This window comes from Megalobrama amblycephala, linkage group LG15, assembly GCF_018812025.1.
Source record: "Megalobrama amblycephala isolate DHTTF-2021 linkage group LG15, ASM1881202v1, whole genome shotgun sequence".
Lineage (NCBI taxonomy): Eukaryota > Metazoa > Chordata > Actinopteri > Cypriniformes > Xenocyprididae > Megalobrama > Megalobrama amblycephala.
The window spans coordinates 5,001,466-5,020,398 of NC_063058.1; the positions used below are offsets into that span (position 1 = coordinate 5,001,466).

An 18,933-nucleotide genomic window follows, 5' to 3' on the forward strand; every position below is an offset into this window, starting at 1 on the left:
TTAGTTAGTTTCTGTCATAAAACTTCTCCAAAACACGAAGGTTGAGGATCCAAACGCAGTATTTATTGGAAGGGTATCCACAATCGTAATCCACAAAACAGGCAAAGGTCAAAACACAGTCCAAACAATAAGAGAGTCCAGGCAGAAGCAGAACAGAGAATCCAAAAAAACAAGACACATGAAACCAGGGAGAATGCCATACAGACACATACAAGACTTAGCAATGACTGACAGAGTGAACATGGGCCGTTTCTCAAAACCAAGTTCACAAACTTCGGACTCGCGTCCTTGGTAGTTAAGACTTGGCAAGTTCGACTCAGGAGAACGAACTCCCGTGGACGGGAGAACACAAGTCCAGTGATTCTGCAAATGGAACAGCAGCATTCTTGATAACGTCACTCAGCTCTCTCTGGCTTCTCCGGTTATCTCTTTATGTATATTTTAGCCAACAATAAAATGAAATTTGTTATAAAACACCACTCTGCCTCTTTTCATTTTATTTAAAAAAAAAAAAAAAAAACATATTAAAAGTCTCAGGCAACGAGTGATTGATTATCTGCAATGTGCATATATTTATAACAAAACGAAATATTAAACAACCCTGCCTCTTTTCGTATATATTTCAAAAATATTAAATGTAATACTATTTGTGCATACTCTGATTATCTTCACTGTAATGAAATGAAATAGGCTATAACATAAAACAAAACCATGTCTCTATTTGTTGTATGTCAGTTTTAATGATCAATAAAAGCCATTATAAAAGGTAAGAATATACAATAAGAAATAAAGCAAACAATTCAGTCAAGCGTACAAAATCAGCGCTTTAGTAGGATACAAAAGTTAAATAGCCATATATAAATTTATGAAACGTCACGTTACCCTCAGCCAAAACGGAGCCAGCGGCAAACGTCAGAAGGATTAGCCGAGGTAAGGCTGCTCTCGGCTGGGCACATGAGCGCTGAGCGTCCGGTGATCGCCTGGATCTCAAAACTCCGACAACGTCAGATCAAATTGTCAGAAAGGCGCAATCTTTATCAATAAACCACAAATTTGAGCTTTAAACCAGTACATTCTCGCCTGAAAAACTCTTAAAACTACATATCATGACATAAAAACAGTAATATGTTTAAATTATGCAGGGTTTCTCCTTTACTATTGACGCTTGCTGGTTAGTGTGAGATGCATTCTGGGATACCTGGCTGTCTCAAGTCTGCACAAGTCACCTCTCGATGCATCCTCGATGAAAGGGCGGATCAAGAACACATCCGGGGATTTGAACTGAACTTGGCTAGATGCGAACTTTGAATTGGAACAGTACTTGGACAGCGACTGATGACGATTCCCAAGAACACAAGTACAGACAAGTACACATATTGAGAAACGGCCATGGTTTATATAGACTGGGACTAACAAGTTAATGATACACAGCTGTAGACAATCAGTGATGATGAGACCAGGCAGAGGATTATGGGCGATGTAGTCCATGTGTGAATGGCAATGAACAAGAGGGGGGTGCCCTCTGGTGGACAACTACAGCACTCCAGCTGGTGATCATGACAGTTTCATTAATGGTTTTATTAGTTTAAGTTTAGCTTTTATTTTGTGGACATATTTCTATTTAGTTTTTATATATTTAGTTTCAGTTTTAGTAATTATAGATTAATAGAGTTAACAGAACACTTCCAGTGTAGACCAAAGCAAGACATTTAATTTCAAGTTTAATGTTTAATTTCAGTTAATTCTTGTGCAAACCTCTTAAGAAATAAAAACAAAATAATAGTTTGAGATTGAAGAACAAACCAAACAAATGAAACTTAACCCTTAAAACTCCTGAGGTCCTATAGAGGACAAAAATGTCAGTGTCAAAAACCTGTCATAAAAGCTTTAAGCTTTGGAGTAAGACTTAAGTTTGGTCTCATTTTAAAGAAATGGCAGATTATTGCTGAAGTAAAAAAAGTTAAACAAACAAACAAAAAAAGTTATAGAGGTATTCTGCTGCTGTTTATCCACCTTATTTATACTTATTTAAGAGCAGCAAGCATTTTTGTTTGTCATTCACTCTAGTTATTTTTTTTAAAACTGCTCGTTATTCAGATTGATATTGCAAAATTTCTTACCATATTATTTTAATGTATTGTAGTAATTATAAATACAGTGGTTTGTAGCAAAAAGTTCTACCGTTTCCTGCACTTTGTTATTCACAGTTATTTACTGGTTGTAGTGTTCAGCCTTCTGACGTCACGCATGAAATTTGTGCTGCTAGCTTCTGTGAGCTGCAAGCTATGTTTTATTTTATAGACATCCACAACATGGTATGTCCAACAACTTTCTGTCTACTTGTTTGTCTATCTACTACAACATAAGCATCACACAGAAGGAAAGGCTATACTGCCACCTTGTGGTTACTCAATAGAATGCCTATCATTACACTGGTGCCTAGAATCTGAAGTTCACATTTCAAGAAGATATCTTACTTCTGCTTTACAGAATAATGTAGATACTGAGGTGTGTGTATCTTGACTGCCTGTGAAGGCATGTTGTCTAATTTAAAGTTTCATGTTGATCTTTTCAAGAGGGTATTTATGGTCTCAGCATGATATTTTGTTTGGAAGCCAATTTGGATATTTCTGTCTGTGAAAAAGTTGTTTAGGATGTTGTAGAAACGTTTGCCTAGACTTGATGTAGTTATCGAGGTCTAATTTTTCTATGAATTAGTGTGATAGGCTTTTCAGATGTTGAGAAATGAAAGGTTTGATAATAACCAGATTGTAGTTAATCATCTCATTTATATTATTACATTCAAACACAGAGACATGAGCAGTATTTTACCTGATGATAGGGCTGGACTGGGACAAAAAAATGGCCCTGGCTTTTTGCTCAGACCGGCCCACCACAATCGGCCAGACACCACCCACCAGTACACCATCCTTGCGGTCCCTGTAAATATGCATATCTACTGTTCCATCCCCAAAGCCCCTACAAAACAGTGTAAGTGCAAATGGACCAGTGTACTCACTCTCTCTTACTGACTCCCTGGTGACAGGTGGCAGTGGATAGTGCACACCAATGGACAGCAAAGATACAATCTTGAAGATTTTTTCATTTTTTTCAATGAAACAGACAGCAGAAAAACTATAATTTACAATTACAACTATACTTTGTTTTAAAGAGCACAAACCCCTGTTATTCAACATTTACCTCTCAGTAGATATCCCCATTAAAAACTGAAAAAGAAAACTATACTACCAAATTTCACAAAAACGTCCTAATAGATATTCATGTTCACTTGCCATAAACAACCAAGTGTTTCAGAGTAATGACAAGAGTACAAAACAACTTTTTATACTGAAAAGTGAGCATGACCATCATCAACACGGCTTAAGGTCCGTGTACGTTTGATAGTTTGTTTTCCAATTTGAAATGAAATATGCAGAAACGAGAAAACGGTCGTTTCCCGTTTTTTCGTTTGTTAAAAAAAAACGGAAAAACGAGATTTTGTGATTTTCGTTTTTTTCGGGCTGAAAACGGAAAAGACTTCAAAACTCGTTTTCCACATGGGCGGTCATTACACGCCCCTTTCAGCCGATTTCAATATGAGCCAGATCTTCAGTTCGTTCCAAAATAATAGTCCTCTGCCGCAACATGGTCATATCGGCTTTCTTCTGTCCAACAACTTTCTGTCTACTTGTTCTTGTTAAAATGTAAATGTCTATCTACAACATAAGCATCACACAGAAGGAAAGGCTATACTGCCACCTTGTGGTTACTCAATAGAATGCCTATCATTACACTGGTGCCTAATGAATCTGAAGTCTCACACTTTCACAGAAGATATCTTACTTCTGCTTTACAGAATAATGTAGATACTGAGGTGTGTGTATCTCTGACTGCCTGTTGAAGGCATGTTGTCTAATTTAAAGTTGTCATGTTGATCTTTTCAAGAGGGTATTTATGGTCTCAAGCATGATATTTTGTTTGGAAGCCAATTTGTAATATTACATTATAATAATAACCTGATATTTCTGTCTGTGAAAAAGTTGTTTAGGATGTTGTAGAAACGTTTGCCTTTATAATAGACGATTATGTTGTATTCATTAATTTATGCATCATATCGTCGTTCGCATCGAGTCCCTCGCTCCCTCCCTCCCTGTCTAACCCTTCTTTTTCTACTCTCCTGACTCTGTCCCTCGTTGGCTTCATTCAGACACCTGCTGCTCCTCTGTGATGAGTTCTTCTATGTTCACCTGTTTTTGCACGTCCAGGTACTGTAGGTTGAAAGAGCTAATAACCGTACTAAAAGTCAGTAATTTTTGCACATGTTGAGGCATAACCTCTAATTTTTTTCATTTTTTTGCCCGATTGCACCCCCCTTACTTGCGCTTTTGTTTCTCCATCCTCCTTAATGTTTTGGCTCATCTGAGCCACTGCATTGACACACGAAACAGAGGGGACAGGGTAGTTATTATTACATTCAGTATGGAAAAAACATGGGCCGCTTCCCTGCAGCCAATTTTAGTTTATTAAAAAAAAATCATACATGAGCCCCCAGTCGGCCCACCGGGCATTTCTGACTCACTGATGATCAAATGCTTGTGTAGATCCTCATTTCAGGTCAGAAAAAAGTGTCTTCCAAATGAATAAGTAAAGATTGAAGTTTGTTAATTCTGCAGAAAATACAACTGTTTAAGGTAGTGGTCTTTTATAATGAACCCCTTCCATCACTGATCAGTGTTGTGTGTGATTGTGTTGTATGAGCAGCTGCAGTATCTCTCAGCTGTATCAGTGCATCACTGTGACGTCTGACTGACCGAGGTTTTTGTACCACTCTTTATCACTGTGTGAACAGGTTTACTGGACCACTGTGTCCACTCTGACAGTAATAATCTCCTGTATCTTCAGTCTGGACTCCACTGATGGTCAGAGTGAAATCACTGTTAGATCCACTGCCACTGAATCTAGATGGAGTTCCAGTATAACGGGTTGTTGCTGCATATATGAGGAGTTTGGGAGCTTCTCCAGGTTTCTGTAAGTACCAGGCTAACTCGTTACCACCCCACACTGCACTGCTGGTTTTACAGTTTATTCTGACTTCTTGTCCTGGTTGAACAGCTGTTATTGTTGATGGACTCTGAGTTACAGTGATCTGTCCTCTACACTCTGAGAGAAAACAGAAACAAAAATTGATATATATAATTGACAATTTAAAATAATAAAATTTAAGAATTTGTAAAAACAACAACCTTGAATAAACAGTGTGAGAGTCCAGATGAAGAAGGTGATTGTGTTCATTGTTGTTCTTTTGTCTTGTGTGATGATGAAGATTGTGTTCTGTTCTGCTCTCAGTCATGAAGTGTTAAACTCACAGCACTATAAACACTCTCAGAGCACTGAAGCATGTGTGACAATGCAAACAAGTGGGCAGGATTTACAACAGACAATCTAATATACACTAGAGTTACAGAATGATCATTTACATGACTAATGATATTTTTAGTTAGTTCAGTAGTTTTATTTTTACTCTGACTACTGAGAGACTGATGATGTGCAGATGAACGTCCATCCAATGTAGGAGGAGAAGTTCTCGTGACCTTGCGCTCCGTTCTCTAAAAGTTCTCTAAAGGTAACAGAAATCCTGAACCTTTACAGAACATTAGAGATGTTTGTAAAACAATCTCTTTTTGTTATGAAAGTGCTGCAGTTCCCATATGGTTCCCTGTTAGTCAGATGGGTATATTTCAATCAGGACTGTGCTGATCCTGACCCATTTGGAAATGTCGTTTAAGAAGCGCCCATTTCACCTATAGGTGAATTGAAAATTTCTCATAAAAATAATAAAAAATAAATTACAGTCAAATAGTAAATCCTTACTTTCTGTCATTTCCCTATATTTGTGGACCACTGGATACCTGGCGTTTCTTTAAACCAATCAAAAAGGTCCTGGGCAGCATCTACTCCCCAATGGACACGGTCACTTCCACATTTTTCCTCAGGCAGCCTATTTACATCGGTGCGGCATCAGAAGTCATTGTTTTTGATATTAATATTATGTAGTTTCATCACACAATAATCCATTGCTACATAATCCTGTACAGTAGGTGGTGCTATGCACCTGATAAGTCATGATTGCAATCCGCCAGAAAAAAAAAAAAGGAGGAAGTCACACCCTGCGTCCCAATGTCCATATTATCCATCCTAAATAGTATGTGAGATTAAAATAAGTGTGTCCCAAAGCATAGTATGTTGAAAAAGAGTATGCCAAAAGTCCCCGGATGGTCTACTATTTCCGGTAGATTTTCGAAGTGTGGATCCGTGCACACTATAAAGGCTAATATTTCCCACAACCCATTGCGCTTTGGATGAGGATTCAGTTCAGAACTACAAACACGAGTAAAAAGTGTTAAAAAACAACAAAACATGGCGGATATGTGCGATCGACGCTGAGAGGTTTGAGTGACTAATAATCAGTTCAACCTGATAGATAACATTAAATAAATATTTTTCATCTGCAAATACAAATGTGGACTTTTATAAAGATCCGATTGGCCATTAACTTTTAAATGCATCATTATGCATTAATATGAGGAGAGTTCTCCACATGAAAGACTCGCGACTGCAGATCAACGGGCTGCATTTCTCTTTGATACGGTAGGAAATTAGCTAAATGAAATGTGGAGGATGTAAGATGATTGACAGGGCAGTTTACGGTGACTAGATGCGACAGAGAGCAAAGACGCAACTGTATGACGTGATAGTATGTCCCAAAGCTTGTCTACTCTTTTGCTACACACTCAAAAGTAAGTACTTTTTGTTCACAGAAAGAGTACATACTTTTAGGGTGTAGTATAAGTAGGCGAATTTGGACGCAGCAACAGTTCCTTATGCAGAGCTTTCAAATGACAGAGGAGAAGATGACTTTTCAGCTTACTGGAAAATGATGTTCATCATGTTGCGAGTCTGTCAGCTGTCTCACCTAAATGGAGAAAATCATTAAACGTTTCAAATTACATCAACAACTTTAGGGTGAGTATTGTGCCATGGTCTACTAACAAATCTAGCTAATAAGGCTATAACGCTGCACAACTTTTGCTCTGATCTGATCAGCACTTAAATAGAGTTCAGATTTAAACACATTCACCTCAAGTTTATGACTCCTAAGAGATAGTAACAATAACAACAGGCAATCCATGTTTCTTTGTATCTGTCATGTGGCTCTGATATGTGGTTTGCTGTGATATGAAGGTCTATGAAGTATTTTATATACTGAAAGTATTTTTATATATTTTATATTCCTGCTCTGTATTGTATCTTTGAATGTATTAAGCGTGAACACACAGTGATTATTCCTGATGAAGGTTCTGCAGAACAAGAACAAGTGTGAAAGAAGTTCTGCAGTAACATCCTAGTTTGGTCCCCTAAAGGTTCCTATAATGTTACTAAAGTTTCTGAAAACATTCAGTAAACATGATGGAAGGACCTCAATAAGACCAAAAAATAACATTCTAAATAACTCCATGTCGTGACCGTCTCAGATGTTTTGAGAATGTTACCAGGCGACGTCCTTGACACCAGTGGGGATGTTGTGAGAACGTTCTGGGAACATCAAGTTTCCCAAAAAACATATGGTTCTTTCAACGTTCTGAGATCATCCTGAATATTCCGTGAAGGTCCAACAAATTACGTCCCCCAATCCTTAAAAGAACTCCACATCATGACCGTCTCAGAACTGGGAATGTTACTAGATGACGTCCTTGACACCAGCTGGGACGTTCTGAGAACATTCTGGGAATGTAAAATTTCTAGCTGGGCTCTGTGTGTCCATATTCAGTCATGTGACCAACATCACTTCCACTAGATGAACCTCCATCACTAAAGATCATGAATCATGAGTCTGTTCAGAAAGTATCAGGACTGATTGTGAATCTCTAATCAGAGTTCATGGTGTCACTCCATCTATCATGAAGCCTCATGTGTGTCTCCATCATCAAATCAGCCTGAAACAGGCTCCATTTGATGATTTCAGACATATTAGAGATTGTTCACGCTTCATGATCTTGTGTGGAGATTCATAATCCAGAGTCCAGACACTTTTATAACAGACCAGGGATAAGCAAACTACGGTCGCAAGTTCCATCGTTACCAATAGAGTTCATTGGGACTTACGACCTTAGTTGGCTAACGATGCTTTCGGGAAACGTGCCCCTGAATATGAAAACATGCTTGACTGTGTAGAACATGCTAAATACATTTTTATATTTTCATTGTTGACACTTTCTATTGATATTCAATATAGTATTCAATAAACTTGTTATTTGAAGACATTTTGACTGAAGATTGAAGTCTGAAGCTGCAGGTTTTTCTGTGAATCATGATGATTGAGCTTCATATGAAGAACAGAAGATCATTATGAGAAACTCCACAACATCATCCATGATAAAAGAGGTCAAAGGTCACCTCAGAGGTCACAGGATCATCAAATATATATCTATAAACAGTGTTAATATCAGAAAGCATTTAAGTCCAAACTGAATGTTGTGAGTGTTGAGAAGATGTGAGTTTCTTCTAATATCAGTGTGTTGAAGTGTTGTTTCTCTCTCTCTGCTGGAGTTTGTGTTCACTCGAGTGGAATAGAGGTTTTTGTACGACCGTTTCATTAGATTGTATCACTGTGGTACACATTCGGTGGAGGAACTAAACTGGTGCTCGGTAAGTCCTTTTAATTCCATATTTAAAAATATATACAATTTAGATTTCAGAAAGTGTTTTACAGCTGAAACAAGAACAACATTTTTAAATAATAATAATTATTAGATATTATGGTGAGACTTTACTTGAAGCCTTAAAGTTATTCATAATGTACGTTATAATGCCTCATATCTTTTCATAAATTGTAGCCAAAGTTAAAATGCATTATAATATTTGAAAGCTTGGAAATCTACTTCTGAAATTGTTTTTTTTTTTTTTTGTCATGAGTTTTGGTTTGTCAGGTGTAACAATTAATAGAACTGTACAAAAAAAAAAAAATAGTTGAGCTAACTTAAAAAATATATAATAATAATTAAAATGCAACCTATCGGATTCAACTTTTAAGTTAACTCAACTAAGTTTGCTCCAGTTAAAATCAAGGAAAATCTTTTGTTCATCTAATCAGTAGCAGGTTTTTTGAACTGAAGACTTCTTGTCAAGGAAACTAAATAATATTTAGCATTATCAATGTGAGCAGCTATAATCCTTGTTTTTTCATCTCAATGTTTTATTTTCAAAGCTAGCTAAGTTGAAAAAAAAAAGAAAAAAAAAAGAGGTAATTATTATTAGAAAATGATTATTGCTTTATATTTACTGTCTTGATTTATGCTGCTGCTGTTGTTGTCAGTTATTCATATGGTTCAGAGTTCATATTTTTACTGAATTATAATTGATGATCATCATGTTTGAGATTTCGTGTTGTTGAGGTTTATGTTCTTCTCTCTGCAACTTTTGCAACTTTTTTGTCTGGGTGAAATCGGGTAAAATCTAAGATTTAAGAGGCAAATGATGTTCATGTCGTGTAGCTTTGAAAATAAAACATGGAGATGAAAAAACAAGCAGTGCATTGATAAATATTCTTTAGTTGCCTTGACAAGAAGATCAAAAGAGTCATTAGATGAACAAAAGTATTTAAGTTAATTTTAATGTGATGTGAATGTGACAGGTTGCCTTATTTTTTTAACAGTGAAACTGTGGTTACAATTATTCATGAGATCATACATGCATGTATAACAATGCTTAATTAATGCATTAAAATACTTTTATAGTATATTGCATATAAAGGCTTTAAGTAAAGTGTTACTGATAATGTTTTATAATTATTTAATCTAAAATAATGATATTGTCATGTTTATACATTCAGAAGAACGGCATTATTTCTTTAAAAAAATCTAAACATCTTTCCATAATGCGTCTCACTGTGAGTTTATTCAGTTTATTCCAAGTTTAATTTTGCTTCATTTATTTCTATACTAGGTTCATATATAGTTCATCTTTTACATTCTGATGTCAAATCATGATATCTACAATAAATGTTGCTACTTTCTGTATTTCAGTCAATGATACTGAATCTCTTTTGTTCATGTTGTGCTTATAATTTAGTGTTTTTTTTTTTAATAGAAACAAAATATATGTATATGATTCAGTTGTGTTTTAATTCTGTTTGAATTGAGTTGCATTTTGAGTTGAGCATCTCAAGAAAAATGTAAGAACTTAATGTTCAGAGTTAAAAACTGCTGGATTTAAATCAGTCAGTGTCTCAGTATGTTTAGTTTGATTTCTGAGGTTTGATTTAAATGTATATAGTGATTGTGTAGTTTGTATATTGTATATTATATCAGCTCTAGTGATGTTGAATGTCATGAAGGATCAGATTGTCGTGATTTTTGCCGCTGTTGAAATGCTGTGAGTGAATCAGTGTGTTTTCTTAGTGTTTGTGAATGTGTTGTGTTTGTCTCCTGCAGCTGGTCCCACAGTGAAGCCCTCAGTGTCTCTGCTGCCGCCCTCTTCTCTGCAGATCTCTGGAGACTCAGCCGCACTGCTCTGCCTGCTCAGCTCTTACTCTCCACAGGGGGCGCTGGTGAGCTGGACACTGGACGGGTCAGAGGTCACCGAGGGGGTCGTGACCAGCGCAGAGAGCCAGCGGGACGGCCGCTACAGCCGCAGTAGCGTCCTGACCCTCAGCAAAGCACGCTGGGAAGAGGGAGAGGTGTACGTCTGCAGAGTAACACATGATGGAGCTCCTCATGAGGTCTCGTTCCACAAGAGCTCTGAGTGCTGATGTTTCTCTCCTGAAGATGAGCCGTATCTGAGTGTCCTGTGTCAGGCAGGATTCACATGAGTCTAGTGCTGCAGCTGTAGTGATTTACAACTCAATACTGAAAGAGAGCTGGCGTGTCAAAGCACTGTGTGATCTTTCAATCTGCTGTAACATTCAATAAAGCTTCTCAACAAGTTCACTTTGTGTCTGACAACATCATTCAACTAACAGATGAAGATGCAGGTGCTTTTCACAAGCTTGATGTAGCAGGAAATAAAGTCAAATAAAGCTCTTGGGGTTTGAACATGGTCTCTGGAGACAGAGCTGCTCTATTCTGAGAGGATCACAATCACTCCACCCTGACAATGCAAATGGGCTTTTCAGTCTCACTGTTTGATTGGTCACATGATCTGGACTGGAACACACCAGTTTCACTTCTGCTGAAAATGTCAGGATGAAAATATAGATATGAAAATGTCATGAAAAATAAACTGAATTCAGTCTGTTCAATTTGATTGACAGGGATCATATATTACACCTAAAACATGATGATCATATTAAACACTGACTCATTCTCTTCAGAAACACAAGATTGATGTTGATTTAGATGATCTAGTGTTATTAGTGTTTGTCTGTGATCAGTGTTGTGTGTGATTGTGTTGTATGAGCAGCTGCAGTATCTCTCAGCTGTATCAGTGCATCACTGTGACATCTGACTGACCGAGGTTTTTGTACCACTCTTTATCACTGTGTGAACACATATTGACTGTTGATATAGTGTAAACTCTGACAGTAATAATCTCCTGTATCTTCAGTCTGGACTCCACTGATGGTCAGAGTGAAATCACTGTTAGATCCACTGCCACTGAATCTAGATGGAGTTCCAGGATAACGGCTTGTTGCATAATATATGAGGAGTTTAGGACCTTCTCCAGGTTTCTGCTGGTACCAGGCCATACAAGTATATGAACCTGGACAGGCATCTCTCACTGCTGTGTTTGTTTTGCAGTTTATAGTGACAGATTCACCAATCTGAACCGTTTTTACAGAAGGAGTTTGAGTCACAGTCACCTGTCCACTGAAACCTGATAGAAAAAGCAGAATATTTGTGTAAGATTCACTGTTAATAATATTATAATATTTTAAATTAAAATTGTATTGAAACACAAACCTTGAATAAACAGTGTGAGAGTCCAGATGAAGAAGGTGATTGTGTTCATTGTTGTTCTTTTGTCTTGTGTGATGATGAAGATTGTGTTCTGTTCTGCTCTCAGTCATGAAGTGTTAAACTCACAGCACTATAAACACTCTCAGAGCACTGAAGCATGTGTCACAATGCAAAGTGACTCTCTCTATTTAAATCATTATCCTGAAGACTGTAGATCAGTCACAAACTCATTTTCCAACATCTTCCTCATGCTGTGAAACATGTCAAACAATTACACACACATTTCTGAAGTCTACTGACAGAATCATGTATGTTATTGATTTGGTCATTATTAATATTTTGTAAGGTCACTGAACACTTTCTATCATTCATTCTACACTGTTCTGGGCTCATTATTAGTTCATGTAATAAACTGCAGCAGCTCCTTGGTTTCATTGTGTTTCTGACACAATATCAGTGTTCAGGGTGGAAGATTTCTCAGTTCTCTGGTACTGAACAACATCCATGAGCTCCAGCAGCATTAAAACACACTGTGCTCTTCTACTGTGAGGAACTGCAGTGTCAGTAATGGAGTGTCTAACAGTTCAGTTCAACAGCCTTTACTGAGATACTGTGAGATACTGAGGTTTTCACTAGTTTATTTTCTTGTGTTTCAGTTTGTTTCCTTGGTGAGTCATTGTTTGATTAATTTGCACCTGATGTTCATTTGGTTAATTAGTTTGTCTGTATTTAAGCCCTGTGTTTCTTTCTGTTCTCTGTCAGTTCTCATTGTGTATACAGCGGTTGTTCTGAGTATTCTGAGCTCTGTTAAATAAATATACACCACTGCGAATAGATTCGTTCCTCACCTTTATTGCACCCGTTCACTGACAATGATACAGGACAATTTCAAATGAATGTGAAGAAATCATTTGCAGCTCAAAACTTTATTTATCTGAAGCATTTATCTTAAGGATCTTTTTTAGTTTTAGTTTTAGATTTTTTTTTTTTTTTTTTTTACATAACAGGGCGTGTTGTTCAAATGTATTTGGTGTACCTTTGTGAAAATGTGTCAGGGTGTTGGTGTCTGTTTGTTTCCTCTTGCTGTATACTTCATTCCCTGTGTTATCCATTCCTTGACTCCTGGATTCAACGCTCGATTGAGAATGTTGTTTGGTCAGTTTCTCTGGTTTAACTGAACTTACTCCAGACTGCGGGTTTGAAATACCTTGAGTAAACATGGTTTGGGTTAATCAACCGAGAGTTTATGTGATGGTAAGTTAACCTTGTTTTCTGGAATAGACTCATGGAATAAAAGAGACCCACAGTACCTTCATATGAAGAGAGACTGAGGATATTTCCTCCACACAGATCTATCCTGTCTCCGGGGCCAAAATAATTGTTTGACTCTAGTTGTTTGTTTGATTTGTGTAGTGAAAGTGAGTTTATGGGCTTTCTTTACTTCTGTACTTCAGTTCAGTTTCTGTTCATTGATGTCAGGTCTTGTCTATGGTTCAGTTTTGTTGGACTGCTGTTCTCTGGTTATGGATATTCCCTTTGTGTTTGTGTGAGTTAACAACACAGCACTGTGACACAAATAGACACTACCATATTTTTATTAGGGTTACATGCCCTTGCTGAAGTTATGTTTAAAAGATTGAAGGTGTTGGAGGGGCATCTTGTATGCCGATGGAGTAAGATGTGTATAGCTCGGGCTCTCACTGAACCCCTGTTTTATAAAATAAATAAACGCTTTACATTACAAAACATTGTATAAAATCTGCTCTGATTTTGGAGGTGGAAAAGGCGGGCTATCAACGTGGTCTGATGAGGTGACAACTTTACAGTCTGTGGTAACTAACTTGAAAGCAGAGATGCCCGTGCTAAGAGGAAAATGCGAAGACATGGAGGGAAGGATGAGAAGGTGCAATATCAGGATACTGGGGGTAGCTGAGACGGATGGATCAAGCTCTACTGTGTCGGTTTCGAGGCTGCTGAGAGAAACGCTACAACTGGAAAAGAACGTGCTTATGCACTGTTCGCATAAAAGTTTGGCTCCTAGAAGATCAGATGAAAAACCATGCACCATCATGGCTAAACTTCACTACTACCAAGACTGTGTTGAGGTGTTGAGCCGTGCGCGCACTCGAGCCGAGATTGAACGAGGAATCATTCGCCATCTTTTCGGACTATATTGCAAGCGTCACCAAGGCCAGGTTCGGAAACTGCTGCGTAATCCTCAGGGCATCCAGTTTGGCATCTTGTTCCCAGCCTGTCTACGTATTTTATATAACGGTTAAGAAAAAGAATTCACAGATGCAGAAGAAGCGATGAGGTATGTCAAGAAGAACATTATCTCCACAGAGGCTTGAAAATAATGCATAGACTAAGTTCTATCCATTTATGTGTTGTCCCAACTTAAACCCTACCCCAATGGATCAAGAACTTGTTTGTTTTCATAATCTTTAGCTCCACCCATGGGAGTAGGATTGTGCTACTCAGTCATGAGTAAGAGATTTATGCATTCCAAGGACAATTTGACAGGACAATATAATTATGTGAATAATTCTGCTCTTTATGTTAATACCACTGATTCTATAATCAACGCACTGTTAAGGTTTCCATTCTTATTTTCATGTATCTCATGATAAATAATATGGTTCACTCTCAGTTGAGAGCCTGTGTTGCTCAGTTGCAATATGGTGGGAGGGTGGTTTATCAGTTTTGTTTACTTACCAGTCTTATTCTGTCAGATGTCCATATTAATTTTCGTTTGCTGTCACGTAGCTTCTACAGTTTTCATATATATAACTATTTCCCCTTAACATGGCTGTCATCAATATTTCCAAAGGGTTTAATGGCTGTTCAGTCAACTTTGTGAGTTGGAACGTTAAGTCACTTAATCATCCAGTGAAACGTAAAAAGGTATTTGCACATTTAAAGCAACTTAATGTAGATAACGCATTCCTTCAGGAGACCCATCTACGTACAACGGATCACTTCAAGCCCTATTCGGACGGAATTAGTTTTACATGGGGAGGTGGGGGTAAAATAATCATTACCAGAGCTTCTCAGTGATTTTAGTCCCGTCTGAATGTGCCATCTCAGTAATCATTACGGACAATGTCATTAAAGATTACGGCGACTTTTACCTTCTGTAAAAAGGTCCAGAAAAATTACCTAGAGGTAATACTAATCCCGTTCGAATAGACCTGCTGTAAATATGTACATAAATATTTCATCATTTCCTATTTAAAAGTAGTTTTCTGTGCATTTTTCAAGCATGGAAGCACTTGAAGAAACATTCATTTGTGTTGTAGGTGGTGGGACAAGTCTGTGGCAATCCTCAAGTATTTTCCATACCATTCAGAGCAAAAAGAAGATTGAAGCAATTGTCAGAGGCACAAAACTAATGTTCATATTACCATCATAATGCAATCAGAATTTAATTTAAAAAATCGTTTGACCGGACCTAACTGTTATATAGTTTATATATTTAGATTATATGTGTTTGCGCACATGGTATCAGGAAGCAATGTATACCCGCATGACGACAGGGAGGTAATGGTGGTGCATAAATCGAGCTACCCGGACATGGAGACAAGGCTGGGCGAATACTTGCACATCAGCTGAGGCAAAGGATTGCTAATCAATCCATTCCTGTAATTAATGATGAGCATGGCTTAAAAAATAATGATAGCTTAAAAATGAATCCTTGTTTCCAAAATTTTTACCAATCACTGTATACATCCGATTCATGTGTCGACTCTCATTCGCTGGAAGATTTTTTTGAAAATATACATATCCCCTCTATAGACCCAGTAAGGGCTGCTGAATTGGAAGAAGACCTCACAGTGGAAGAGATAACATTAGCAATTAGATCTATGCAGAGTGGCAAATCACCGGGACCGGATGGTTTTCCAACAGATTTCTTTAAAAACATTCTCAGAACAGCTTTCCCCTTTATTGTTATCAGTTTTTTGAAGAGTCGCTTTCATCAAAAATCCTACCACCAACCATGCGTCAAGCAGTTATCTCATTAATTCTCAAAAAAGACAAGAATCCTCTTGAGTGCAGCTCATTCTGTCCAATCTCCCTTCTAAACACTGATGCTAAAGTGCTCGCTAAGGTCCTCGCACGACGTTTAGAGGGAACACTTCCCTCCGTCATATCACCTGACCATACAGGTTTTATTAAGAATCGTCACTCGTTCTTTAACATTAGACGACTTCGGAACATTCTTTATAGCCCCTCTCCACCCGGTACAACAGATGTAGTGATTTCACTGGATGCGGAAAAGGCATTTGACGGGGTGGAGTGGGGTTATCTTTTCAACACACTGGAGAGGTTTGGATTTGGTTGTAAGCTTATATCATGGATCAAACTTTTATATACGTCTTCGTTGGCTGCCGTGCGCACTAATAATAATAATACATCTGCTAATTTTGAGCTTCAACGCGGCACGAGACAGGGATGCCCTTTGTCCCCACTTCTATTTGCAGTCGCAATGGAACCACTTGCTTTAGCTTTGAGACTGATTTCAAGTGCTGATATCAAGGGTATTCAGCGGGCAGGACTGGAACATAAGGTTTCGCTTTATGCGGATGTTACATCATGAACGTATTTGTTTTATGTATGTACTGTTACGTCATAGACGTATCACTGTGTTGTGTTTTGTATACATTTTATTGTAATATATTATGTGTAGTGCATGGTCTCTCTCTCTCTCTCTTTCTCTCTCTCTCTCTCCCTCTCTCTCTCTCTCTGGCAGCGCCGCTTGATTGAGAGACCAGCTGCGGCAAGTTACGTGGAAGAGCGGGTGCGCTTAAATGCAGGAAACGAGGACTGTGTTGTGAGCTGTGTCGAGCGCGTCGTGAGCTCCACGCATGTCCTGTCCTCTGTCTCCTGCCCCAGACTGTTAATAATTGTTATGGTGTGACCGATGCTATTGTTGTCTATGTGTGAGAATTGTTTTCTCCCAGTTGTGTGACGGAGACTTTAAACAACGCCCAGTAAGAAGTGCTCTATCTCATCATATTCTCTTGTTAAATAACGCTTGTTTCTGTTACCCCTTTATATTGTAAGCGAAGCTGTAGGTGGGGGGAGCGCCATTTTTACTTTGTGCAATTTGTTTTCTCCTGTTTATGGTTTAGTTGGGGAGTTAGGGAAGTTTGTTGTACTTTTGTTTATATTTCGTTCGTAAGGTAAGTCAGCTTCTCTAAACCCTTAGGTAGATTCCCTTTTGTTTGTTGTTTTGGCCTTTGTCCCCCTTCCGAGCAAATGCTTCTGTTCATTTTTGACTTGGGAGAAGAGAATTAAGAAAAGTTTTCATTTCAAAACGTGGTGATTCTTGTGAGCTGGGACAGGAGAGGAGGAATTTTCGTTAATTTAGATCTTTTATTATTTTAATTTCTTTGTTACCGATCCGTCCAACCCCTAGATTAGGACGGGTCGTAACAATTGGGGGCTCGTCCTATTGCAACAATTGCTGCTTCATCCGCTTATGACAATTGGTCTCGTCCATTCATTACAGCGAGTTTGCTTGGCTGCTTTGAATTTTTGGTAGGGGAGGAAGTTAGGAAGGATTTAATATGGAGTTTGATTTAATCAAGTTCACTCTTTTGCCTACGCTGGAAGAATTTGACCGCTGTAGAAAGAAAGATTTAATTGTAATTGCGGAGTTCTTTAACGTATTGGTTTCCACAGAGCAAAGGAAACATCTCATTAAAGACGAACTTTATGGTAAGCTTGTCGAGATGGGTATTCTGCCTGAGCGTATGGTAGCAGGAGGGCCTGAAGTGGAGACTGACGGAGAGGCCGCGTCTGACGGTGCAGATTCGGTAAGTGATAGAAAGTCTCTTCAGTTTGTAGATCCTGAAGTTACCATTCGTTTAAAAGAATTAGATCTTGCGTTAAAAAAACAAGAGCACGATACGCAATTACTCCGATTAAAAGAACTTGAGTTAAAAACTGATCGGGATGTCAAGTTACGTAAACTGGAGCTGGAAGTCCAGAGACTGCGTAACCAGCCAGTTCCATCACCGCGCACCAGACCCCCTTCCAGTACTTCTGAGGTTGGGCAACAACCTGACTTCGATGTAGGTAAGTACGTTAAACTTGTACCTCCTTTCCGCGAAACCGAAGTAGACTCGTACTTTGTGGCCTTCGAATGGGTCGCGGGTAAATTAAAGTGGCCTCGCGATATGTGGGCATTATTGTTGCAGTGCAATCTCGTTGGCAAAGCCCAGGAGGTGTGTGCGACTTTCGGCACTATTCGAAAAGTGGTGTCTTGCTACCAAAATTACTTCTATTGAAGAGTTGCAGGAACTGATTCTGCTCGAAGATTTTAAAACCTGTTTACCAGAGGGTATTGTAGTACATTTAAACGAGCAGAAAGTTTCTAAATTGACCAATGCTGCAATTCTAGCAGACGAATTTGTGCTTTCGCATAAAACTGTATTCTCTCCCGCGTGCGCTGCTAAACCTTTCTCTACCGTGGATGCAGGGAAAGACAAGGGTTTTCCAGTTTTCTGGTATGTTTATTGTAATTGTTTTCACTTCCAAGATTGTTTTATTTTTTTTATGTTATTGCAATGTAGTGTAATACACTTTTTTTTTCTTCCAGTAAGTGACATCGAGGAACCTCCAGAAAACTTTCAAGGGGATGTCAATCTGGAAACATTCTGGGAGGCATTGTCCAAAGAGATGATAGGTCGTGGATTTGTTGCAAGTATGTTCAATTTTTTTTTTTATGCACTATATTGCAAAGGAATTAAAAGTATCACACAGCTTATTATGTTTTTAATTCTGCTGTTGTAGGTGGTGCACAAAATCCATTTGCTGTTAAGCCTACGTATCACTTCTGGGCTCCTTGGATTGGCAAGAACACACGTCATTCAGACTGTGTGCTAAACACCGAGTATGAAAAATTTCATTCTTCAGAGTCTGCCTCAGAGACTGCAGAAATTACAGTAACAGAGGAGAGGCTAAAAGAAGAACT

At 38.2% G+C, this 18,933-nt stretch overlaps 1 pseudogene and 1 gene segment (V, D, J or C); one reads left to right on the plus strand and one right to left on the minus strand.

The window, feature by feature from the left end:
* Positions 1 to 10,985, plus strand: part of LOC125248004 — a 52,696-nt pseudogene extending 41,711 nt beyond the window's left edge.
* Positions 10,986 to 11,530: 545 nt separating this feature from the next.
* LOC125248005 lies at positions 11,531 to 13,066 on the minus strand. The segment is given in 3 exon segments: positions 11,531 to 11,871; positions 11,958 to 12,050; positions 12,991 to 13,066. Coding segments are annotated over 3 exon segments (510 nt in total).
* Between the last annotated feature and the right edge of the window lie 5,867 nt (positions 13,067 to 18,933).